This window comes from Scardinius erythrophthalmus, assembly GCF_964197995.2.
Source record: "Scardinius erythrophthalmus genome assembly, chromosome: 23".
NCBI lineage: Eukaryota > Metazoa > Chordata > Actinopteri > Cypriniformes > Leuciscidae > Scardinius > Scardinius erythrophthalmus.
Genome location: NC_138243.1, coordinates 7,165,002 through 7,191,197, shown reverse-complemented (window position 1 = coordinate 7,191,197; position 26,196 = coordinate 7,165,002). Strand labels below are relative to the sequence as shown.

At 39.3% G+C, this 26,196-nt stretch overlaps 3 protein-coding genes across 3 annotated transcripts in view; all 3 read left to right on the top strand.

Annotated features, from left to right (window-relative positions):
• Positions 1–646: 646 nt before the first annotated feature.
• On the top strand, positions 647–8,018 carry skor2 (SKI family transcriptional corepressor 2; the record flags this gene model as incomplete). The annotated part of the gene is made up of 7 exons (XM_081353775.1): positions 647–2,404; positions 2,954–3,017; positions 3,826–3,906; positions 5,423–5,488; positions 6,017–6,115; positions 6,249–6,316; positions 7,959–8,018. Exons 1-7 carry the CDS (start codon positions 674–676, stop codon positions 8,016–8,018), a joined length of 2,169 nt encoding a protein of 722 aa, XP_081209901.1. The 5' UTR covers positions 647–673.
• A 1,354-nt stretch (positions 8,019–9,372) lies between these two features.
• Positions 9,373–17,647, top strand: ier3ip1 (immediate early response 3 interacting protein 1). The gene is made up of 3 exons (XM_081353774.1): positions 9,373–9,477; positions 10,647–10,748; positions 16,985–17,647. The coding sequence occupies exons 1-3, from the start codon at positions 9,387–9,389 to the stop codon at positions 17,038–17,040; spliced, it is 249 nt and encodes an 82-aa protein (XP_081209900.1). The 5' UTR covers positions 9,373–9,386; the 3' UTR covers positions 17,041–17,647.
• Positions 17,648–19,730: 2,083 nt separating this feature from the next.
• hdhd2 (haloacid dehalogenase-like hydrolase domain containing 2) overlaps positions 19,731–26,196 on the top strand; it is a 7,935-nt gene continuing 1,469 nt past the window's right edge. The window contains exons 1-4 of the mRNA XM_081355292.1: positions 19,731–19,781; positions 20,425–20,521; positions 23,203–23,411; positions 26,084–26,168. Of these exons, the coding sequence (XP_081211418.1) occupies position 19,781; positions 20,425–20,521; positions 23,203–23,411; positions 26,084–26,168 (392 nt within the window). The 5' untranslated portion in view covers positions 19,731–19,780. The remainder of the gene's footprint in view (positions 19,782–20,424; positions 20,522–23,202; positions 23,412–26,083; positions 26,169–26,196) is intronic.

Below are 26,196 nucleotides of genomic sequence, written 5' to 3'. Positions count from 1 at the left end.
GTAATATAATATATTTTAAAAATATATTTTTAAGTATTACATAGTATTAAAAGCATTTCACGGTTTTTTTTTTTTTTCACAGAAACAGCAAAACAATGTTCATGATTCAGGAAATAAAATTAATAATTGCACTGATTTAGTTAGCGCACTGATCTAGTTCTTATATATACAATATATATATATATATATATATATATATATATATATATATATATATATATATATATGGTAATTGTATAAAATTGTAGTAAATGTCTATTGCTTTTATTTACTTCGCGATTGATCAGCATCCTTGTAATTTTCTCTCGTTCTTTAAATGAGTTTTTATTTAAAGCGCATCATATTCCGATCTACAAACTCTGTCTGACATATGAAGAAAGCCTTACAGTAATTCTGCAAGTTGTTTAATTCTTATTTTTTTTGTCTAGTAAAATAAAATTCTGGTTTAGCTTTACTAACTGTGCCACATTTGGTTATATTATCAAATAAATATTCTTTATCGATATACTTTGCATAGCTTTGAATTAATGCATCTGAATATTTTTTTTCTTTTCTATAATTCTTTTTTCATTGCTAAATTAACCTTTTAAAATGTGCTTTCAGACGAACATCTCCAGTCAGTGGTCTGCAAAGATTGCAAAAGAGTCTTCTGCCTGGACAGAACAACATTGTGATGGCCACCCCACCAAGTTCATTTCAGCAGGAGCCCCTCACGCCTCCCAGATCCTCCCTCAAGCCCAACCAAGTGGGGTCGGTCATCCTCTACGGGGTGCCTATTGTCTCGCTGGTCATTGACCTTCAAGAGCGGTTATGCCTGGCTCAGATATCCAACACCCTGCTAAAGAACTACAGCTACAACGAGATCCACAACCGTCGAGTGGCTCTGGGCATCACCTGCGTGCAGTGCACCCCGGTCCAGCTCGAGATCCTCCGGCGGGCCGGTGCCATGCCCATTTCCTCCCGCCGCTGTGGCATGATCACCAAACGCGAGGCAGAGCGACTTTGCAAGTCTTTCCTGGGTGAGAATTCTCCACCCAAGCTGCCAGACAACTTTGCGTTCGACGTGATGCATGAATGCGCCTGGGGCTGCCGGGGAAGTTTCATCCCAGCGCGCTACAACAGCTCCCGGGCCAAATGCATCAAGTGCTCCTACTGTAATATGTACTTCTCCCCAAACAAATTCATCTTCCATTCACACCGCACGCCCGAGGCCAAATACACGCAGCCAGACGCCGCCAACTTCAACTCCTGGCGTCGCCACCTCAAACTGACAGACAAAACGCCGCAGGACGACCTGATGTTCGCCTGGGAGGATGTAAAAGCCATGTTCAACGGAGGGAGTCGCAAGAGGGCTCTTCCCTCCTCTCACTGCTCGTCCATGGGTCCGGTCAAGGCTGTGAACTCGGTTCTGCCCCACATGATCTCTCCGGAGTTATCCCAGAAGAGAGGCCGGTATGAGGACGATGATGACTTGGACAGCAACAGCCTCTCGCCTCGAAAAGCCCCTCGCAGTTACCCGGTCATTCCAGTCCCGAGCAAAGGTTTCGGGATGTTGCAGAAGTTCCCAACTACGTCACTATTCCCAAGTCCATACACCTTCCCTGCATTCGGTCTGTGCCCACAGAAGAAGGACGACAGCGAGGCGACCAACGGGCAGAAGAACAGCGGCCTCTCAGGGCTCCTTTGGCCCGGACGCAAGGACACTTTCTACCCGCCCTTCTGCATGTTCTGGCCCCCGAGGGCAACCGGGGGCATCCCGGTACCCACCTACCTGCAACCCCAACCCAACGCCCTTTCCTCCCTCACAGAAAGCCCGTCTCTCAGACAAGCCTTTTTGGATCTGTCTGAACAGGCCGATGCCAGTTCGGGATTGGACACGAACCCCCGGTCCGGGCTGTTCGAGAGCGACTCCCTGCCCGTGACCTCGGACCTGCGACCGGCCCCGGAGGGCTGGGTAAAGCTGCTGGACGCGCCCTCGCTTCAAGCCCGAAAGGCCAGCTACCACTCCGCCTTCCGCCCCGTGGTCAAAGACGCCGAAAGCATCGCCAAGCTCCACGGCAGCCTGGAGGACTTCGGGACGGATCGGCACCTTTCTCCCGGGACCAGCTGCAGCTACCAAAGCGACAGCGGGGAAAGCGATGAGGAGCAAGAAGTGGATGTGGAGACCAAACAGGACGAGGAACAGGAGGATTTCGGCAGCCGGTCAGCGCAGACGCCCCCCCTGCACATGCGCGGGCTCCCCGACAACAACTCGGGCGATCCAGCCAAAGAGCAAGCCTCCTTCCCGAGCGTTCCCGCCGAGACCTCTGAGAACAAACCCGACCTCCCTGTCAGTCCGCCCACCATCCTCAAAGTCCCCAGCCCCGTTCACGGCCTGCTGGAGGAGAGCACCGCGTACAGAAATGTAAATATTCCCTCCAGGCACTTTGACTAATTATTTAAATGCGGGCCATTGGCTGGCAGGGTCCATATGCATAACAAGATTGATAGCCTGTGTTCCCTACAGAAATGAAATATTCAGAGCTCTTTGATCCCTCCTAATAAGCCCAGTCGTGTTTTGTTTAATGGCGACATTATGTTTGCTCCCCTTTGTCACTTCTGCCTATTAGCCTTTTAATCTTTAACCCTTTGACGCTACATTAACAGACTGAACGGGATGAGCGACGGAAACTGAAACGGGAATTCTTTAGCAATTAGTCTCAGCGCGCGCACACACACACACGCACACACACACACGCGCGCGTGTGTTGATTTATCTGAAGAAACTCAGTAGCACCACACAGCCAAACAAACATCAGAATCATATATAAAACATAACAGCGTTGTCATTCTCAAGGCTAATCAATTGTGTGCTTTTGGCTGACTGATATATTTGGTTGCTCTATGTTTCAACCTTTGGCCTGGTGTTGTGAATCAGTTCTAATCAGACATCGGTGGTGTTTTATGGTTACAGGCGCACAAGAGCAGAGACGATGGGCTGCCGGCCTATGCAACCAAAAACAAAGCAACCATCTCAGGTGAGACATGAATGGAAAGTGAATGGAAGCGTAATTTGATTTTCCATTGCATTATTTTATTATATTTTTATTATCTATTTTAAAGTTTACACTGTTTACCACCATGGCAGCACACACACACACACACACACACACACACACACACACACACACACACACACACACACACACACACACACACACACACACACACACACACACACAGTTGTGTTTTCATGTTTTAGGGGGACCTCTATAAACATTTTTTATATTGTACAAACTGTATATTCTATCATCTTAAGCTACACTGTAAAAACGTAATTTATTTAAGTACAATCAATTTAGATGTTTTAAGTCATTTCAACTTAAATTACATTAAAATGACTTTAAAAATGAGTTGAATCTCGTTGAACTTAAAAAAAGTTGAAAACTGCTTCATTTATTTTGATGAATTAAAGCAATGTAAAAACATGTTGTCATAACTTGATCATATATATATATTTATATATATATTTTTTTTTTTGGGGGGGGGACCAAACAATGTCCCCCACACACACACACCCACCCACCCACACACACACACACACACACACACACACACACACACACACACACACACACACACACACACACACACACACACATTATATATTATAGTCTTAGACATCATTTCTCTTGTGAAATTAAATGCACATAAAAAACATAATTTGTACAAAATATTTATAATTAACAAAAAATAATTTTATTTTTCACCTTTATGCCTCAAACTTTGCTTCATTTGTGTCCATGCATTCACCTCGTAATATCTTATTTTTCAATTTTCCTTCAGACGACAACAAAGAGCAAAGCAGTTTTTTCGTCCCAGAGACCGAAACCTCGTCCGCACCCGAATTCTGGCGAGAGAATCCAAGTAAGAGCAACACTTTATCTCAACGCTTTATCTCCGCTTTACATCCGCCACTTACAGCGAGAGGGTTCGCGGAATAATACGTGCGGCGCGGCCGGCCCATCCCTGCGAGGATATTAGGATTAATCTAAATATAAAAAAAAGATACGGGACGGAATATACTCTTAAAATGGAGCAGCTCTCTCCACAATGTCATTGGGAAAATGTGTTCTGTAGGGAGCCATAACAGTTCAGGAAGACAATCAGCTCAGCGGCAGGAAGGTGACAATCACCATTTCAACAATATCAAACGGAAATAATTGCCTTTTGCTTGGCAAAATCTTCCATTAGAAAGATCATAGCTTATTGCCTTTTATCTGTCAGAAAGACATTAAAAGTGTTTTATGACATCTATGCCAACATTTATATTATCTAGCCGATAATGATCTCCTCATATACCGTATAATATATTTGAAAAAAATTACATGAAACAAATTAAATGAAACCACCTTTGCCTGATTGCTAAACGTCTCCGAGGGGCTGCTGGGAAACGTGATTAGAACTTCTGATTTTGCCAAGAGTCTAAACGGCAGTGTCTTAAAGATAGTTCTGTTTCTTGGGAGGGAAGGGGGGGGGAAAAAAATAATCTAATTTTCCATTTATATAATGCAAACTGCCTTGGCTTTGACTATTCACGGTTAATTGACTGTCAAACGAGGTTGTTATCCTCAGGCACTGTCTGCAAATTTGCTTGTCAAATGAGACAGAGAGAGGAGGAGAGCGAGAACAAGACCGCTTTCCAAATGAGGAACGCCTTGTTCGGCTTAAGGAGGCAAGACGGGAAATGAGAAGAGAGAGAGAGAGAGAGAGAGAGAGAGAGAGAGAGAGAGAGAGAGAGAGAGAGAGAGAGAGAGAGAGAGAGAGAGAGAGAGAGAGAGAGAGAGAGAGAATGAGGAATGAGGGGAAGATTATACCGATGTGTTGAATCACTTCATTTGAGCCATTTGCGATATAGACACAAAAACACAGTCGGCGGACATGCCTTGCAAACGTACAGACTCCTAAGGTTTCCAATCAAAATTGTTTCGAATAATTTCCTGATTCAATAGCGCAGTAACATTAATGAAATCAGCTCTTTTCACCTATTTCAGGATATTGGCACATTGCAAGGGTGTTTCTAATGACTTAATTTAGCTGCACTAATCAGATATTGTGTTGAATGGCCTATATTTTACTCAGTGCAGTCAGAAATGTATTATTTTCATAGTTTATTATTATGTCTACAGTAAATATGCGGTCACAGATGTTTCACACCATATTCTTGACATATGAATATCATTTCCTCACTCCGGGAAAACAGCATTATATGAAGTCAAATATGTTTGTTTGAAATATCCTGTCATCAGACTGACATCTACGGGCTGCTGGTGGAACTACACGATGTGTGGCAGTCCTTTATAACAACTGGCGTGAATGAATGCTTGCAATATAGGTCATAAATCTGCACAGATTTTTAAAATTCCTCTTTTTTTCTGCTCAGCAGACCAAAGTCAAGACACAAACTCTCCTGTATCGCTCAAGAAGGACGTCGAGAACATGGAAAAAGGTGAGATTGCAAAATAAGACTTTAGAATGATATACACTACTGTTCAAAAGAGTGACAGTAAAGACTATAATGCAAAAAAACAACAACAAAAAACATTTTAAATAAATGCTGTTCTTTTGAACTTATTATTCATGAAACACTCCTGGAAAAAAATATTCCAAAATGTTTCCACAAAAATATGAAGCAGCACAACTGTTTTCAACACTGATAATAATAATAATAAATGTTTCTTGAGCATCAAATCATCATATTAGAATAATTTCTGAAGGATCATGTGACTGGAGTAATGATCACAGGAATAAATGACATTTTATTACAAATATCCACATAGAAAACAGTATTTTAAATCACAATAATATTCTACAATATTGCTGTTTTTACTGTATTTCTGAGCAAATAAATGCAGCCTTGGTGAGACTTGGTGTCAAAAATCGAGTGTAAATAAAATGTTTAAATACATGTATTTGTCTCTAAACGTAACAGTCGATAAGGTGGGATTCTTGACTCATTGTGTGATCCGTCTTTCAGAGGAGCTCCAGAAAGTTCTCCTTGAACAGATAGATTTACGGAGGAGACTGGAGCAGGAGTTTCACGCTCTGAAAGGCAGCTCTCCGTTCCCAGTTTTCCGTAAGTATCATCACGATTTAGCTTGTGAAAATCAGAAAACCTGCTTTACATCACTTTAAATAGGTTTAAATGTGAAAACAGGTGACCATAATATGCCTTTGATTTGAATTGTCCATATTTGTCTATTCTACAGATAACTTTCAGGACCAAATGAAGAGAGAACTGGCTTACAGGGAAGAAATGGTGCAACAGTTACAGATGGTAAGGAGTTTTCACAGTTAGGTCATCATTTCCCGTCTGATTAATTGACTTGTGAATCATACGAATATCCCACAAGCAACCCTGCTATGAGTAATCTGCTAAATCTGTGTTAAAGAAGAAATGTAAGACAGCCGGCAGGATCTGATAATCTGTGATCTTTCACTTCAACACCATCAGTCATACATGAGAGATCCCAACATCACACATTCAAAGCTGAACTTCGGGAATGCAGAAGACTAGAATGACATTTAGTGGATCTCTGCTTCCTTTTGCTGTTGTTTCACCACATACACTCTTAAAAATAAAGGTTTCATAGGGGGTTTTCACATTCAAGAACCATTCTGGGTTCCCTGAAGAACCTTCCAGTGATCAGTTCCTAAAAGAAAAGAATTTTAATAATCTAAAAAAATAATAATAACTTTTTGTAGAATAGAAAGGTTAACGGTTCTTCATGGAACCATCAATGCCGATAAATAATCTTAATTTTTAAGAGTGTTTTTAAGCAATAAGGTACAAGATGTACAATGTGAATCATGAATAGACTAGCCATGGCTAAATGCTGTTTACAAGGCAAGACAGCACGGCTTCAAGTGACTCATTGTGCAAAAGAAATATACTATTGTGTCAGTAAGATTGAAGTTAGAAGAGCATTCAGATCTGTGTGTGTGCTGCTGCTGAACCAGAGAGAGCCGCTATGAAACCGCTTCACAAACCGTCTTTTCAACCACACAGTATTATCATTTCTGTCTTACAATAATTCAGACTATCACATAAGTACTGGTATAAAAGTTTATAGTTCAGATTTAAACACTACAGAAGCGTAAATCACCTTATGAACGGAACGACGCTTCAAATAACGATTGTATCAAAGGCATCGTTACACCAGTAGGTGGCGACAAGTGACTGTTAAAAATGTATTTATCATTGAATCATTCATTCAAGAGATTCGCTCAAAAACGCTGATTCATCCAGTTATGAAACAAGTGAAATATGCATCAGAGAGTCATTGAATCATTCATTCAAGCCATTTTTTTTATAATTCATTCTAATTAATTAAACATTTTTAAATGGACTGCAGCAATTAACATTTTGTCAGAACCTCTAGTAAGTTACATGTTATTTTGTTTAGTTGTGTCTGTTCAGAATCGCGGGAGAATCGTGATCTCGCTTTTAAACAACAACAACAGAAATCGTGACTCTCAATTTAAAAAAAATCTAAATCAAAATCAATAATGAGAACCATAATTAATAACTGAGCACCAATAATAATTGATAATAACTGAGTATATCAGAATGATTTCTTTCTGGAGTAATGATGCTGAAAATTCAGCTTTGATCACAGGAATAAATTACAGTTTAGCATATATTCACATAGAAAACAGCTATTTTAAATTGCAGTAATATTTCACAATATGACAGTTTTTACTGTATTTTTGATCAAATAAATGCAGCCTTGGTGAGCAGAAGAGACTTTCATAAACATTAAAAAATCTTACCGACCTCCAACTTTTGAACAGTACAGTGTATTTACTACATTATAAACATTAACATTAAAACATTTTATACAGATTACATTCCCTGACCTGACAGCGGAGATAAATGTTGTGCAAGTATTAACTGATTGCATTATGTTTATTTGTAGATTCCCTATGCAAACATCATTAGAAAAGAAAAGGTCGGGGCGCATCTAAACAAAAGCTAAATGGTAAGTATCAAAGTTATTAAATCATACAGAGACGGTAATGAGAAATATAATGTGTGGCCTTTCTGTAAAATCAATTGCTGATGTCACTGCTGAGTAAATTTCATATGACAAATAGCACTGACTTTTTGGATGCTTGTAAGTTTTACATTTAAGCTTTCTTGATTATTTTGAGAAATCTGTATCATAATGACTGTATCAACTGTTCATTTTAGGTAAATTCATCTGAAACAAAATCAAGCTGCTCTCAACATCTTTTTACACTCTGAGGATAAATCAAATCATCCCAATCTCAAGCACAACGAAAGGAACCTCTTCACCGGATGTTGAACGTTGTCACTGCTAAACCTGAACGACGTCCATCTCTCCGATGAAACCAAACGCCATCAGCGAACGGATACACAGTCATGCATCTACCAATGATTCAGAGTTCCTTTGACATATTTCCTGTACAGTAACCCCACTTTGATTATTTATGAACTTAAGTTTATATATTCCCCATGCACTGTACAGTTCTCTTAGCTCTAGGCTGTAAATGTACATATACGGAGGTTAATGTGAAGGGAACGGTTGCTCTGTACTGTGGCTGAAGTCTGAGAGCAATCTGAGCGTCTGCAAACCTTTCTCGTTTTGCCTGTTTAAATACAACATTGACATAAACACGAGTTTAAAAAATGTTATTGTTAACTGTTCATGCAAATGTATTTAAATATGTTCTTGTAGTTTCTCTACTATTTATGTGGATAATTAAAGTCTATAAGATGAAAAAGACTGACCATTGTTGTTTAAATGTTTTTATTACATTAAGCACATAATTCATTTTTATCAGTAAGCACAAACACGTTACAATACTATTTAATACAATTTAGAACTAAAGAATGTATGTATATATATATATACACTCTTTGAAGTTTCCAGGGAATCTAACTATTACTTGTTACAGAATACACGATTTGTCATTTATATTAGTATTTAGTTATTAAATGTATTATCAAATATTATCATATAATGCAGTTCATATATTCGTTGTATTCTATCCTGCATAGTATAATAGTGTTTTATTATTATAAACGCATGCTATAATAAGTAAAATAATAGGTCGCTGTCATAAGATACAAATAAAAATCTACAATGTATAGAAATACGTTCCAGCCATGTAAATACAGTGAGCACGTGATAAAATAGCTTGGCGTACACAGTACATGGCTAAATTCAGAACAGAACACTATTTACTATTTAATAGTTAAAGTAGTATCCTATAGTTAGAGTAGTATATATGTTCGTGTGTCAATCAAATCTTGTGGCGGCGCGTTTGTGACGTAATCCTGCGCGACGCAAGTCCTTTTACGTCAGCACAATAGTGCCAACATGGCGTTCACACTGTACGCGCTGATTCAAACAGCGATATTATTCACTAATGCTATCGCCGTTCTGCACGAAGAGAGGTTTCTCAGTAAAAGTAAGTTCTTATGAATGGTTTTCATTCTGAAATATGACAATAGGTTTGTTCTGTCGTGTAAGTATGTATGTGTATTTCCATCTGGTTTGCTAGGCTAGAGTTAACGTCTCCTAAATGTGCGGTTGACTATAGAAATATGAAAATATTAACATAAATTACCCTGGTAACGTTAGTTTTTTTCTTCACCCGAAGGACTTCGAATCTCTACAGTCTGTACTTTTAACAAAATATTCAACGTGAGTTCACTAACGTTAGTGTCATATAATGTAAATGTACCGAAGTCACATGAATCGCTCAGTGAATATATTTGAAATAAAAACGTTTTGAAATGGATCAGCACCTCATGACATTTGTAGAGTTGTTGTAGCCCAAAATGTGCAGAGCTGGTATTTTGACAAAACTAAACAGCTATTTAACGTTCTTCGAGCAGAATCCCCATAACTTAACGTTACTTCCATATTTGTGTTTTTTCATACTTCTAAGACATTTGACAATACTAATGAATACCATTAAGGCTGGACATTGTCACAGATTTCGCGATTCTACTCAGCTCCGATCTCGAATCAATTCGATGCGATATTGAATCAAATAGATTCTCTTGTTTATTGCAAAGTCGAGTCAGCACTGGATTGTGAATAGAAGGAAAGGGAAAATGGGCTATATTTGCAAATAGCTGAACGAAGAAAATCTCAGTAAGAAAGAAGGTAAAAATCATAGTTTAAGAGATTTTACAGTATGGGACATTTCCACTGGAAAGACTTCAAATCCAGGCAAAGTGTTGAGAAATATGTTCTTGTGAATAAAGAATTTACAATGCAAAACAAATAGGCCTAAACGATCAATAATTCCAGCAAACATTTGAAATCGGAGTTTATAAAAAGAGAGATAACTTAAATTCTCCCAAAGGAAGTGTTTCTTCCTCAATCTTACGGAATACACATACTTTGGAAATGTTAATAGCAATTTGGGAGCTAGTTGGAGAAAATTCTTAACAATGTTTAGCAGTCTTAATTTTTGTAAAAAATTTTTTAGATATATTTTATATATTGAGCAATATTTTTCAGGGATTATCTGTGCTCTTTTCCCTTGAATACTGTATAAAAACCGTCAAATGCGAATATAACATTATAGCATGCTATACACTATCACTGATAAACATTTTTTTTCAGTTGGTTGGGGGGCAGAGCAAAGTATTGGAGGATTTGGAGATGAACCCGGGATTAAAGCACAACTTCTGAACCTTATTCGTTCCGTCAGGACTGTCATGAGAGGTATGTTCATTTGAAGAGTCGGTACTGATTTATTCTTTCCCATCTCCAGATTATGGAGTGTCTATTACCATCAAGAATCATTAATAGAATTACTCATTTATATGCAGGGGTGCAAACAGCGCGCCTTTCGGCGCCTCCCGCTTTTTTCACGTCAGTTTGGGTGACTTGTGTGAATCGTGCAGATCCGAAGAGTTTTTTTTTTTAGGGAGGGGGGGGGGGGTTGAGAGGGTCTGATTATAATTTAACCAACAGTAATTCTGGATTGCGTCCACCAACAAGTAAATAGGAAATAAGCGAATCAGCACACTGCGCGCCAAACCAGCAGTATGTGCGCAAGCGTGAACCACTAGTGTTTCTGTCTCACTCTGGATCTGCCACTGCATCACATTTCTCTCTGCGTGGCGTGGAGTGTCCGTTTTTATGTCGGCTCTCATGTTAACTGGTTAGAGCTTGGGTTAGAGCACAATGCCTGCGTGACACACACACTTCTCGAGCCGCGCCGAAACCGCGTGCTAGAACCGCAACCGACGCCTATTTTTCACGCGACACGCACGAGTGTTGGACGTTTTCAGACAAAATAGAAGGCGCAAATACATTAATAATAGTAATTTATACATTAATAAATTACATTTTGATGCTTGAAAGTCTCTCGGTTTTGACAAATGCATATATAATTGTAATTTAAAAAATAGACCTAATTATCGATTTGCAAATATTGCCCCGTCAATAGGCCTACAGAACGAAATATTCTGTAGCCTATTTTGCCGTCAATACTGCCGACTTTGTCTTTGCTGTATCAGGCTATATATATTATGTTTAACATCCAAGTGTAACGTTAGATCTGTCGGCGCACAGAGCCACGCAGTCGCAGACAGCACGTGAAGTTCGTGAACACCTAATTCCCTTTTCTTTCTTATCTATTTGTGTTTGAACAGACATGTGCACGAAAAAATAAGCCAGTGTCCGTCTCAACGAGTTTCCCTGTAAACGCAGTCAAAATAAAACGGACGCGTGTCATTACCGGTATTAGATACGCGCATTCGTCTTAAAGGGACAGCACCCAATATACCTGCAGCTGTTTGTGTCACCAAAGTTAATCAAAGTTTAGTCAAAAGATAAACTGTATTAGTACTTAATACAGTTAATTTACCTGAAAAACATAAAGCACTGCTTTATTTCTCGTGTATTTGTGTTTTATTGTATTTATATTTGTATTTTGTTTATTAGTTTCTATGCAGATGCACTAGGCCCAGTGCTCGAAGTGGGGCGGTACTCACCGGTACGCAGTACCGGCACTTCTGCATTTTACTCCAAAGCGTACCTGCACGTTTTCTTGCGTACCGCTACTTCTCGCATGTAGCCGGTACTCTACCACTGACAGAAAAAGCATCAGTGTCACGCCCATTTCACATATACTCCGTTTGCAATGCGTATGCGGAGCTTATTTTTTTTCCGCACCCATATTAACAGGTTAGACTAGAACTTTCGCACTGCACGCAGATGCGAATGCGTTCCAGGAGCGGTGCATATACAGCAGTCCAACGATCGTTTCCACACCGAGTCTATTTTCGCTGTGCTGCACGCGCTGAATTAAAGTGACAGCGCGTGGTTCGTGGTCAAAATTAACACAGAATATGACATTATATATAATTTGTATTATTTAAAATTACTTTTAATATTTAAAAACAGACGTTTTCAAATTCCAAAGCTTGCAGAAGGTTCCTAATGGCAATACTGACTTAGGCTACAGCTTTCCTGGTAGCCTTGAGTGAATTAACTTGTCTAAGAAAATGATTCATAAAACGTATATATATCTGTTGAGCCTATGTTTACTTTCGTCATTGACACAGACGAAAATGAAAAGACTAAGTTCAGCTTTAGGAGGGGAAGAAATAGTCCAGGATAAGACTGAGAGAAAAATAAATATAAAGATGAGGAGAGAGCAGGTAGCCTATTGATAAATAATCTAATGACAAGGTTTTAAAGATAGCCTATTTCTTATAATTTTTTGGCCTTCAAAAGTCCTAAATTGCACATATGTAGATCAGAGAAATCCAAATTTTCTCGGGGGAGCATGCCCCCGAACCCCCTAACTACGGGGGTCTTGAGTCTGGTTGTCCAGGGCACAGGAAATTGTTAATCCGGCCCTGGGTGAAGGCGGTAAGAGTAAGGCAAGAGAGTACCGCCACCTTTTTCCCCCCACTTCAAGCACTGACTAGGCCTACCCTACACAATTACCCCAATCATCCTAGAATTATTAATTCTTTACAAAAAGAGCTATTCAAATCATCAGGTGAAATTGTTTTCAGGAAGTAGCAGTAAAGCAAGAAGAAGAAGTGCAAGATAGTTTTTCTAAATTTCATTTGACTATGTGCCTATAGGGGTGGGTTGGGGATGGTGGCAATGTAGTATCTGGATATTTGCCGCGGGACGAGGGCTTCGATTACCTCTCTCTTTTTTGACCATACATGTGTTTGCACCCCTGTATATGTAAATGTTTTAAGCTTTGTATCTTAAAGAAACAAATGTTGCAATAGTCTTTTCTTCCCTATTATGACTTATATCCGAGTGAAACGGCTTGTCTACAAGAAAAAATGTAGGGCAGGACTTGATTTTATCTATGGTGAATTGATGGATGGTTGTGGTCTGCTATTGGTGGATCTCATGTGAGTGACAGGTTATTGTCCCGCCCTCACGCCAACAGAGGTGGGGACTCACAAATATAAGGACTTGAGACTTGCTTGTCTAAATGAAGAAAATTACTTGGGCTCCAATGACTCGACACTTGAACTGTATGACTCAACAATGACTTTATAACAACTAAAGTAATGAAATAATTTTTTAAATAGATCATCTTAACATAAATTTCTAAACAAAATGTAAGCTACAGAACCACCGGCACCAGTGATCAGAGTCTGCGCGGGGGAAAGGCTAGAAGAAAATCTCCCATGATAGTTTCTTTTGGATATAAACACTTTGAAATTGACCATATCAGGGCTCCCGACTAACATTTGAGCGCAGTAACACCGGTGCCACTGCGTTCTACAGATGGTGGCGCTGGGGGTATTGCTAATCATAAAGACAATTTAATCATACAATTAAAAAATGTTGCATTAAAGGTGGGGTAAGCAATATTTCAAAAACGCTGTTGGACATTGTTGATATTTGAAATCAACCCAAACAAACACACCCCTCTCTCATAGCTCCGCCTCAAACTCACCCTCCAATCCTAACCGTCTCGAACCCCGATCCCCTGCAAGCGAGTCGAGTGCGCTAACAATAACGCTAAACACTGCATTCTCCAGCAGCCGTCAGCGCGACTCTCACTAGCCGGCCTCCGTTACACACACTATCCAACAGTGGATGTTTGTTTATCATAGCAGAAATAATGCTTCATGAAAAATAAAGTGCAGATGAACCAATGACAAGAAGACACAAAAAAAATCAACGCGCAGAAGACATTAGTCCTTACAAACAAGAGTTAGTTGTTAGTTGCCAACAGCACAGCATCTCCAGACACACAATCACACTCAAACCCAGCGTTACTCGCGTGCGGAGCGAATCAAAGCAACATCCGCGTCTGTTTTCCGGCCTTCCCGCTTCGCTCTCCAGCGCTGGACAGCGTTTCTAATATTAACGCGGGTCCTAAAGCTCTTGTCCAGACATAGCCCTTTATTTTACTGTGATTTCTTCTGAGCTTTTCTCTTTTGCATTGTGTCTAATTTCTATTTCTGCAGTCTTTCTTCAAATCTCCCTCTTGATCGTTCTCTCTCCTCCACCGTCATACGCCCCCTACTGCTGATTGGCTCACACGTTTGTTGTTGTTGTTCGTGTCGGTCTGACTAACTTCCAAACAGCGTTTTTTCAAATAACGCTCACCCCATATATAATATGTGCAGTTACTAATAATATTACATATTAGCACTGAGCTTGAGTTGCAGATATGATTGCAGATAAAATTAACTTTTAACAACAACCTTATTTTTATAGGGAAATAATTCTAATATTCTACTAATATTCAATGTACCATTGTTCTCTTATAGTATCATAGTGAATCGACCGACAGCTTCAGTGATTATAAAAGGAGCGCTCTTTACTGTAATTTTTCTCAGTTTAAAGTTTTTGTTTTTCATGAGACTTCTTGACTTCTACTTCATACAGTATAAAAAGTGTCGAACTTTGACAAAAGTGGATTTCTTGATGATTTTATATTTTATAATAGGGATTTCATAATATCTAAATATAGGTTTAAAAGCAAAACGTGTGAAGATAAACTATTATGGAGAAAACAAGTGTCCCTCTGCCGCCATCTACTGGTTATAGTGGTCATTTCATATCTTTTTTTGTTTTTAAAGGGTTACTTCAGGATTTAGCATTAAGCTTTGTATTAGTAGAAAACCTGTAGTATTTTCGAATTACCATGCTTTCCACCCTCATATCCCCCTGAGAGGAGAGATTTATGTATTTTTTGTCTGGAAAAAATCCTCCGATGACGCAAAAATCGTCATTTTGCGTCATCGGAGGATTTTCTGGCCAGAGGCTAAAGACTACAGCCAGTAGATGGCGTTGTTCCGCATGTTTTCAGCCCGCCCATAGAGGGTGGGATCTCACTCACAGAATGTACACAGTGTCAGCCGTCTTTCTTTGGAAGCTAAGCTAGCAGGCTCTTGTTCTGTGGAGAAAGCTGAATAGTAGGAGAAAGCTGAGTAAGTAACCATCCTCCTTTTCCCGGACTTGTCCGGCCGTCGAGATCGTTCAAAATGTCCGGGATTCAGCTTTTGCTTTCTGCAGTCGCCATTCATTGTTTACATGCACACCTTTTGTTTCAACCTAACTGAATTCATTCCGATCGGTGAATCTGACTGTAGTGTTTACATGAACGCTAAACAAGTGATCGGTTGATGTGCGTTTTACCATTGCTAAGAAAAATTCCCGCTCCTCCGTGAGAGATGCGAGACCGGGCGCGTCTCTGTAATCACGCCACCGGCCTCGCGCCGTTCTCCCGCGGCCGTCAGCCTCGTCCTGCTCGCCACAGTAAACATGATGAATGGCGACTGTAGAACGCAAAAGCCGAATCCCGGACATTTTGGACGATCTCTAAATCCCTCGCAAACTCATCACTTAGGCTAGCTTTGTTGTTTACAACTGCGCACTCTTACCGGTAGGCGTGGCCTCCTAAGGCAGTGAAGCAAGTGCATTCTGGGAGTTGTTGTCTTTCATCCACATAAGCCAAAAATACATTTTATGGCTTTTCTCAGTCTAGAAAGCTCCAAATTCAAAAAATTCTTCACATTTCTTCTACTTAAATGACCTATTTTAAATACACATTCATCTTCCCAGAGGTGAAGTATCCCTTTAATTAAAAGCGTTTGTTTGCCACGTGCTAGTTTTCCTACATCTTGAAACTTTTTACAAATGGGGAAAATCTTTTAAAAGGATGACCAAATAATGTTTTTGGTTATCACATTAAAAATAACATTTAAACTGGATAATATTTAGAGCTTTGAAGTGCTGGGAAAGTGTGAAGCACTTGAAAGCCAATGATCAGTGCTTGAATTTCACTCTCAAAAGTTTGTATGAACCTTGAAATGAATAATGAGAAAACATTTGATTCTGTTTCTGCCACAATACCATGGTGACAGACGGTTAGCGTTACTACGTTAAATCCACGGTGAATGTTGGTGATTTGTGGACTGATAAGCCTTCTATAACTTGCTCGTTTATGGCATAATGTTTCTACTGGTTTCCACGTCAGCTCTGTTTGATCTGATATGGTTTATAACAGAGAAAATCTGCACCAAATTTGAATGATTCTCACTAAATCTTGCAGCAATGTTATTAATGCTGTTCTGAGCTATTATTGCCCCGAGCAGATAAACGGTCTGCGCATCGCAGCTCACTGTGACCTGACTTGATCTTTAGCAGGACTTGACTGACTTGGTTTGTGTGCATTGCGACTTGACTCACTTGACTTGAACATGTGTGGCGTTCTCCCAGCTCTGCACGCCTGTAAACACGTCATCAGAGAAGAGATGTCACTGCAAGAGGGAGGGGAAGTTATTTGAATTAAAGATTACCAGGCACATGAATAAGAAAGCATTTATAAAAAAAAAAATATAATTTCATTGTGACTTCAATCATGTTTCCGAAGAGAAAAATAGGTCAATTTATTGTTCCTGTGTCTTTATGTAATGTCTTTGTTCGGTATTAACATGTTTTCTCTTCCTGTTCCACAGTGCCTTTGATAGCAGTGAATTCTGTGTGTATCGTCTTACTATTGCTGTTTGGATGAAGAGAGAATGGACTGCGGCGGATCAAGATCTAGTGTTTAACACAGTGAATGTGGCAAAGGAAAATGGACAGTTTTTGTATCTGTGGTTCTAAACGTTGCTCTCCAATGTCTAAAAATTGTATCCTGAATGAATTACTGTAAGTACTCTGGTAGTTTTATATGGCCCATACCAGTAAACATTTTTCTTTTTCATGTTTTGTAACCTTTACAGAAGCTCCTGTCTCCATCTGTTTTTGTCACATTCAAGGTCTAGTAAAGTGTCAGTTCCTCAAGCATCAATGTATTTCTACAGTGGAATCAGCCATACTGTCTTTTGACATCTGAAATGATTTTCTTTTCCCCCAAAGCTAATCTTCTTGCGTCTTGGTTTCAAAGAGGGCTTGGAAAGTAAAAGTTGGGTTTAATATATTTGAAGTCTCTGAGTTTTAATAAAGATGTGCTGAAATCGTAGTGTAAGTTAAAGACATCAAGCTTTAAGATACAATGCACTTGGTCTGAAGGGATTGACACGTTTGACCAAAGTAGCCTCTATCATTAGGAGCCAGTCATTTAACATTTATTATGTTCAGATTTTAATAAAATGATTTTGTCTTCATCGGTCAATGTATGTTGGAGAGTTTGTGTAATTTTTGTTTGTTTGTACAAAGTGCACTATACCTGTAATTATTTTGTCATCCACGACCAGTCAACATTTATTAGGTGAAATGGTTAAAGGCCCGTTCACACCAAGAATTAGAACTATAGACCTTATGCGCCAGAGAAACGAGGGCGCCGCCATCTTAAGAATATTGTCTTTTAACTTCCGTTTTTGCGGTCGCTCTGTATATTCCTGTGGCATTGCTGTCCAGGAGTTATTAGCTTTTAAAGTGGATTTACTTAATGTAAAGTTAACGAAAGTTATCATGAGGATTGTAATGTTTAAAGCAGATGTCTTAACAAATGTCTGTAGACCGAGAAGATTTTAAAACAAGCCGTTCATTCATAAATACGCAAGATCGCTGTGAAAATACAGACCGGAAGTCAAAAGACAACGAGCGCAGCGCTGAAAAGGGGCGGGGTTACATAAGGTCTATAACGATATAGATATATATAAAAAATCGTTCTGAGTATAAAAGAATAGCAAGCAGAGTCAACGGCAAAACTATAGAGGAACGATGTAGTTTTTTTCCAGATGATTAACGATAATAAATTGACAGCCAATCAGAATCCATCCTTCTTTAACGAGCTCGCGCATTTAAAGGGGCAGGCGATAAAACTGCAGCGCGCGGCCGCGCGCATAATAACCTGAACAATATTGGCCTTGGTGTGGACGCTAAATAGTTCTCGTTATTGGTGTGAAAGGGCCTTTAATCTGTGGTGTTTGAGGGGGTAAATTCAGTACACTTGGTTCAGTGATGAGAACCATATGGAGTCCATTAACAACACTAGATTACTCCATCAGGATTACAGTACCTTTTTATTAACAGTAGCCCAGACCACGGATAACACGCTGAATTACAACCATATGCTCAGAACAGCGATTAAAGCCCAACCCTTTTATAATCTATGCTTAATGGTTATTACCGAAGATGATGTGTCTTTATACTTCTCCAATCCCAGGATTTAACTCATGGCAGAGAAAAATCATGTGAATTTTTGGCAGCAAAGTTATATGTTCCCCATTACCCCAAATAAACGCGGATATGTCACTAGTGTCAGGACGTTGAAGATATATTGATTACTTTTTTAATTTAGTGTATTTTTTCTTCTTCTTAATTTTAATCACTTACTCTGTTAAATTTTTACAGTAGGCTACCATTAACATTTGGACGAATGTTTAAGAGATTTCTAATATTATCTTCCTGAGACCCAAACATTATTATTATTTTTTTGAATTTTGAATTGTTCTTGGGGAAGATTCATGTACGGAAAAAAAGTGTAATAATTTGCAACATTTCCATAAAAATATCTAATATTTCATAGGAATATATATATATATATATATATATATATATATTATTTCCTTTCCTATTCACTTGTGTCTCCCAAAATGCCTGATAAACACACTGTAAGTCCTGGTGTCTCTACAGTGGACATGTATGAAATCAATGCCCTGTTTTGTAACATAAAATCATATTTTGATTAGAAACCCCATACCATTTTCCTGAGATGTTGATTTATGACAAACAAATGGAAAATTAGTCAAATGATTGGCCTACTTGCAAAATATGATCATATTTCCACAAGAGTGCTACATTTGATCACTATAAATTAATGTTAGTCATTTTAAAAGGCCAAGGAGAGGGATCTCTGAAAAGCCCTGCGTCGCGTGTGCTCTTTACAGACATCTAGACCAAAACTGTGACGTGTACGCTGTCAGATAAATCCACCAAAATATAATGTCCACTACAGAGGACAAAAGTCTGTTCCTGGGTCCCAGGAGGATATGAATTAATGTTCTAAATGCTATTTAATCTGCTATTAAAATATCCAGCATATGTTTTTTATTCATTGAGTGAATAATCTGACATAGACAACCCTCTTAAATGATTATAAATCGCAATGGTGGAGAAAATCCAGTGTGCTCTTATGAATAAATAAATAAATCGAAACATTAAATGTTAAATGTTTTTATATAAAATAATTATAGCGTAGTTGCCATAGACTGTAAAAAATAAGTAGGTAGTTGCATGTGTATTTTCGACAGGCATTTTTAGGACAGCAAAATGTAAGACTGCGCCAGAGAAGGACCCCAGTAGGAAGTAAGTGTAGTTCAAAATAACTTGTATTGGTCAAATGTGTTTCATCCTTCTGTATTATTTCAAAATACAAATATGCAAATTGTTTGGAAACGAATGTTAATAACATGTCGTGTTTTTGTAGTCTAGACTCGGGTTTTCATGTTATAATCAATATATTAAAAACCTAAACACTGTTGTATTACTGAATGATTATTAAATGATTTGAGGCAATCTGCTTTACTTTATCCAAAGCCCCTGTTGTTTGGCAGCTCGTTTTAAATAAATGTAGGGTTTTCAAATCCTAAAAAATGATGTCAAACACAGATGAAGAGTTGTTTTGGAGGCCAGTCATTGTGTTTAATCCAGAGTTCATGGTGAATAAGAGCATTAATTGCACACTCGGAAACTGACAACATGATCCACAAAAATCCAGAATCTAAACGCCAGTCACGGTTATCCTCCTCTTTTTTGTTTTGTTTTTTTGTTGATGTAATATAGCCCAGCCAAAAGTTATCAAAGCAAAATTAGATCGTTGTTTTGTGCTTTACATAAAACCCCTAAGTGATGTGTTGAAGATGAACTCAGAAGGCTTCGGGTGACTGTGATGTCCCCTCTCTGTCTCTGTGTGTGTGTGTGTGTGTGTGACTGTGTGTGTGTGTGTAAGTGGCTCTCCGCTCACTGAAAGCAGTTCTGGTGGATCTGAGCGGGACTCTTCATATCGAGGATGCGGCCGTTCCCGGAGCGCAAGAGGCTTTAACACGGTCAGTGTCGGGATTTGGGGGAAATATTGGCCGTTTTTGATATATAGCCTATATACGGATACGATTTTTTTTTTTTTTTTTTAAATTGCATTTACAATTAAAATATATCAAGGCCGCATTTTGACAGATTTCACAAATCAATTAATTTTGTTTGGAAAAAATCAGTAGGCCTATAACACATGGTATAATACAGACACCATGAAATGAAGTTGTGACACGCCCTCAGCCGGACTGAGTGGCAAAAGGTCTGCTGAGTGACTGGATATAATAGGAGAAACTGCGAAAACGTGAATGAAACTAACAATTATCAGTTTAAATAAAGGTTTATACTCAACACTCAATATAGTGTTCCTTACAACTTACCAAAGATCCAGTGATCCATGGATATTGACATGCAGCCAGGAATCATGTTTCCTGATAATTATATGTGCCTGCATGATTTCAATGCCGGGCAAATACATAAAGCACATTTGCCTGTGAATGCTTTAAAAAAATACAATATAGTTAGGTTTAAATCCATGTGATCACTTATATCAATGTTATATATATCATCATATCACCCAGGCCATAAAACTTGAATAGTTTTTTGTCAGTGTTTATCTAAAAACATCCAATTATGCATAATATACAACTGTAAATATTTAATTGATGAGTTTGTCAATGCAATATATAACATTACAATATGTAATGTATTCATTCACGCTGAAAACCAATGCTGCTGCTCAGTCTTTTTGCCACTCAGTGGGTGTCACACAGTCACTAAGGCCGACAGTGACGTCATGCGCATACCCTCTATAGTCTTCTTCCCTATTGTGACGTTAATTTTGTCCTTAATTGATTGGATTGGTTTGCCATTGGTCGATCTCATGTGAGCATAGGCAGAGTGTCACTTTTGTGTAATATTAATAATAATAATAATAAAGGAATTCAATAAATGATTAAAAGGGATTTAAGGGAATGAATAAATACATAAACATGGTCAAATAATTTCTAGGTCACAATGTAGTTATGAAGTAATCAATTGAATCTATTTGCAAATAACATTTTATTTTAAAAGGTGCACACATTCACTCTTTTTCGTATGCCTAATATGTCGAAAACGCTAACATTTCTTGTCTTGTCACATTTATTCAGGAATTACATGAAGCATGATCACACTTTTTTAATTCAAAACTGAAACAAAGTCGAGTAGTTTGCATCACTAGATGTCTTTTACCATCAGTCGCTGAACATTTATATCATAAAACAATACTTGCATCTTTACACAAACTCTCATTGCATTGTCACAGTACGACCCGCCTTCTGTGATTTGATTGGTCATCTCGATCATTTCAACATTGACGAGCGCTGTTAGACCGCTGAGGTAGAGTTAAATTTAATCACCCTAAAAATGTAACTTTTTTAAAGTTTCTGTCATCCTAAAAACAAACAGCTTTACTCATTCTTCAATAAAATAAGATAAGACAAATAAAATGAGAACATATGAATCCTATTACTTTATTTTTTATTCATTGCTCAGACAAAATCATTGGCTTTGGTATGGAAGCTTGTTTCCGCCACAAAATAATAATAAAAAAAAGATAATTGCGACTTTTTATCTCACAATTGCGAGTTTACATCTCGCAATTCTGACTTAATTTCTCAGAATTGCGAGATATAAAGTCAGAATTGCGTGAAATAAAGTCGCAATTGCGTGTTTTAAAGTCACAATTGCGTGTTATAAAGTCAGAATTCTGAGATATAAAGTCAGAATTGCGTGAAATAAAGTCGCAATTGCGAGTTTTAAAGTCACAATTGCGTGTTATAAAGTCCGAATTCTGACTTTTTTTCTCGCAATTGCGACTTTATATCTCAGAATTCTGACTTTATATCTCAGAATTCTGACTTTATATCACGCAATTGGGAGAAATAAAGTCAGAATTGCAAGATGTAAACTCGCAATTGTGAGATAAAAATTCGCAATTATCTATGTTTTATTCAGTGGCGGAAACAAGCTTCCATACTTTGGTCTAAGGGGGCAGGACTACAAAACATCTGCAGAACTGGAAAACACATAAAAGTCCACACAAGACTAGGGAACACTGAATCAGAACAGAATTGAAAGTATACATCATCAACATGAAGACCGATAAAAATCAATTAATCAATATTATCAACACACACAAATATGCAAAATGATTGACACCTATATGACATTCTGATTAGCTAAAACAAAACTCTTATGCTGCTTTATACAGAGCCTAAAACAAATACATTTGTTACATAGTTGAGATATTTCATCTGTTGTTTTCCATAAAACTAATTCAGACATCCCAAGTCTCCCGGAAGTTCCGGGAGTCTCCCGCATATTGATAGCGGCTCCCTGATGCCCGCAAATCAGTTAAAATCTCCCGGAAGCAAGAGCGCGCAAGCGTAGCGCGCGCACGGCAGAGAGAGGGAGCGAGAGACCTTGCGTGTGTGCGCTAGTGTGCGTGTGTGCCTTGGGATTTTATCTCTACTCTCGAACCGAATTAATCAGAACGACTCCCCCCCCCCCCGTTGGAGATTTCTCGAACCGAATTATTCATAACCGAATCGCACCCCCCCCCCCCCCCCCCGTTGGAAATTTCTTGACTCCCGGAAATGACTTTGTGCAGGTTGGGATGTCTGCTAATTACACATGTACAATATCATTTGTCCAGATTAAGACAGTCTCCAGTCGCTGTAAAATTTGTGACCAACACCACGAAGGAATGTAAGCGGACCCTGTTTGAGCGATTGCGTCGGCTGAACTTTGACCTCCAGGAGCGGGAGATCTTCACGTCTCTCACTGCGGCCCGTAATCTGCTGGAGCAGAGAGCAGTGCGCCCCCTGCTGCTGGTGGAGGACAGCGCTCGAGAGGACTTCACAGGTGCGCCTATCTGAGGGCCGTTTACATCACGCCGGTTTCAATACAAACGGAAAACTTCTTATGCGTTTTGGCTGTTCACTCGCACAACAACATTGTTTTCGGCGCATGAAAACGCAGACTTTTGAGAATGGGTTTCAAAGTGCAAGTTTTTCAAAACAATATGTTATCGTCTCTGTGTAAACTACAAAAACGCGAATTTGTGGAAACAGTGACGTTTTACTGTTAATGTTAATGACGATCAGTGACGTTTTAATGTTTATTTACAAAGTGACGTCGCCATCTACTGGCCTGACATGAATAATACAGAGATTTTAGTCGTTTTCGTGGATCCGTGTGACAACGTTGTCGTCTGTACGCGATAAATGCAAAGGAGAAACGTTTCAGTTTTTAGTACATCGTTGTCGTGTTGTAAACGTAACCTAAATGAGATCAGACTTAAAATTGACAATGGATAAAAGGAAGGAGGGACCCGAGTCATATCTAGAAGCTTTGGCTGGGTCTGAGAGCTTAAAAGTGCTGTCTTCGCAGGACGCATTTCATGGTAGAAAGACCTGAGACCTTCATCTGATTGATTTCTGAAGGCAGCATGGATGGATCCTTCACTGCCTTTGATATCCCACAATCCTGGGCTTTCCATTCTGTAACAGTTGAGCTAAAAAATTAAATGGCAAAAGAAAGTTGTAGTTAGTGATCAGTTTGTGTGTAAATGTACATTTCTGACCAACATTTTACACTTTTGTTATTTCTAGTGAGAAATGACTATTGTAGTAATTAAATATTCACTCAGTTTTCACCAAAACTCGCTCTATTTTGTTGCAGATCATTAAACCGTTACACTGCCTCAGAAGTCAGTTTCGTGAGGCACATTTGTGCACAAACACTGCCTGCAGAGACATTGCCTGGCAACTAGTCAGCTGCCAAAGCTTTCAGATGCAGCCCATAATATCATAGATACTAGAGGGTGGAAACTCAAGTTTCAAGATCTCCTTAGCAAATGCATAGCAGTGACCATTTACAACCCCCTTCCAACCATGCAACAACGCTTGTACACCATAGCATGGTTTTGCACACTTTTTGGCCCTGTTTACACCTGGTATTAAAGATACGTTTTGGTCGATCGGATCACAAGTGGACGGCGCTAAATACAGGAGTTAACGAGGTCTAAAACGTTTTGAGCTTGTCCACTTTTGAACACTTTCAGAGGTAGTTGAAAACGCATTAGACCAGATTGCTTCCGTAGTGTAAACACGCATGTTGTCGAATGTGTTGGAACAGCCACTAAAGGCCGCCTACTCTCCTCCTGCTGACCTAACGAGTAAACATTATGGGAAGCGCTCTAGCCAGACGGGATTTAAACTTTGTCGGCCAGAGACCCAAGTTTGATTTGAAGATGAAAAAGGTAAATCACAGTGTTCTCTCACCATTCCTGATTTCTAACACACACTCACAGCGTTCGGCTGGATGGAAAACCAAAGCTGATGCTCTCTGTGTTTTTTTCCTGTCGTCTATTGGTGTGTGTTCATGTGTAAATTGCACAAGTTTATTTCGTCCATTAGATCGAAAGATCTGAAAAAAACCCTCCCCTTGAAGAAATCAGGACAGAAGTTGTTGGACAGAAGAGATGGATTAAAACACCAGGTGTAAACGGGAATGTGTCTCCCTCGTCTACTAGTGATTTGATTGAACAATCGCATCTTAATACCAGGTGTAAACAGGGCCTTTCTGCAGAAAAACATATGTATCCAGTCCTGCTCCTGGAGGGCCGCTGTCCTGCAGAGTTCAACCCCAACTAAACACCCCTGAACCAGCTTATCAAGACATACTAGAATCAAGCCTTACTATACATTATAAACTTCCAGACAGGAGTGTTGAGGCCAGTGGGAGCTGAACTCTGCGGGACCGTGGCCCTCCAGGAGCAGGTTTGGACACCCCTGCCATAGAAGAACCAGTTTTGGTTCCTCAAAGAAACTTTCAGTGAAATAACTATTTTTTTCTTAGCGTGAAGAACATTTTTGCAGAACTTTTTGTTGAATGGAAAGGTTAAAAATGAAGAACCGTTATTTTTAAAGCAGCATTCAGTAGTTTTGGGATTTCTTCGCTGTATTCTCGCTTTTTGCTCGCAGGTTTCTCTCTAGAGCTCCCCCCACAGCTTCGGAATAGATATTTGACAACACTGTTGTAAAAACTCGTTGGTGAATCTCAGACACCAGAGGCTAGCAGATCAACGACATCAAAGCAGATGGGACATTCTTTAAAACGTCTTCTTCCTTCGGGTTCGGACAGCGTGAGGGAGCGCAATAATGACAGCATTTTAGCAGATTTCTTTTGGCCGTAAAGCAATTGTTTACATCGCAAGACCTGATATCACGCGAGACTTCCTGACGCGGCGGCCGGTGGCCCGCCGGCTCAAAGTTGCAAGTGCGTATTTTCCGCTCACGGACACCAGGGGGGTGCGAAACGACCACCATTCAAGCCGAAATAAGTAATATAACCATTCCAATGACTGCGAAGCTGTTCAGTTAAGGTGAAAAAGTTACTTAGTTCACCTTTAAGAGCACATATTTGTCATATAGAAAATATGAAGATCATGAAGAAAATGTCAAGAAAAATCGTAGTTTTCCATGTTTGTTGTGTAATGGTTTGTGTAGATCTCACACTTGCCTCTGCTGCAGGTCTGGAGACGTCGGACCCTAATGCGGTTGTGATTGGATTAGCACCGGACCACTTCAACTACCAGACCCTCAACAAAGCCTTCCGGTAAACCTTCTTGATTTTGTAAGATATT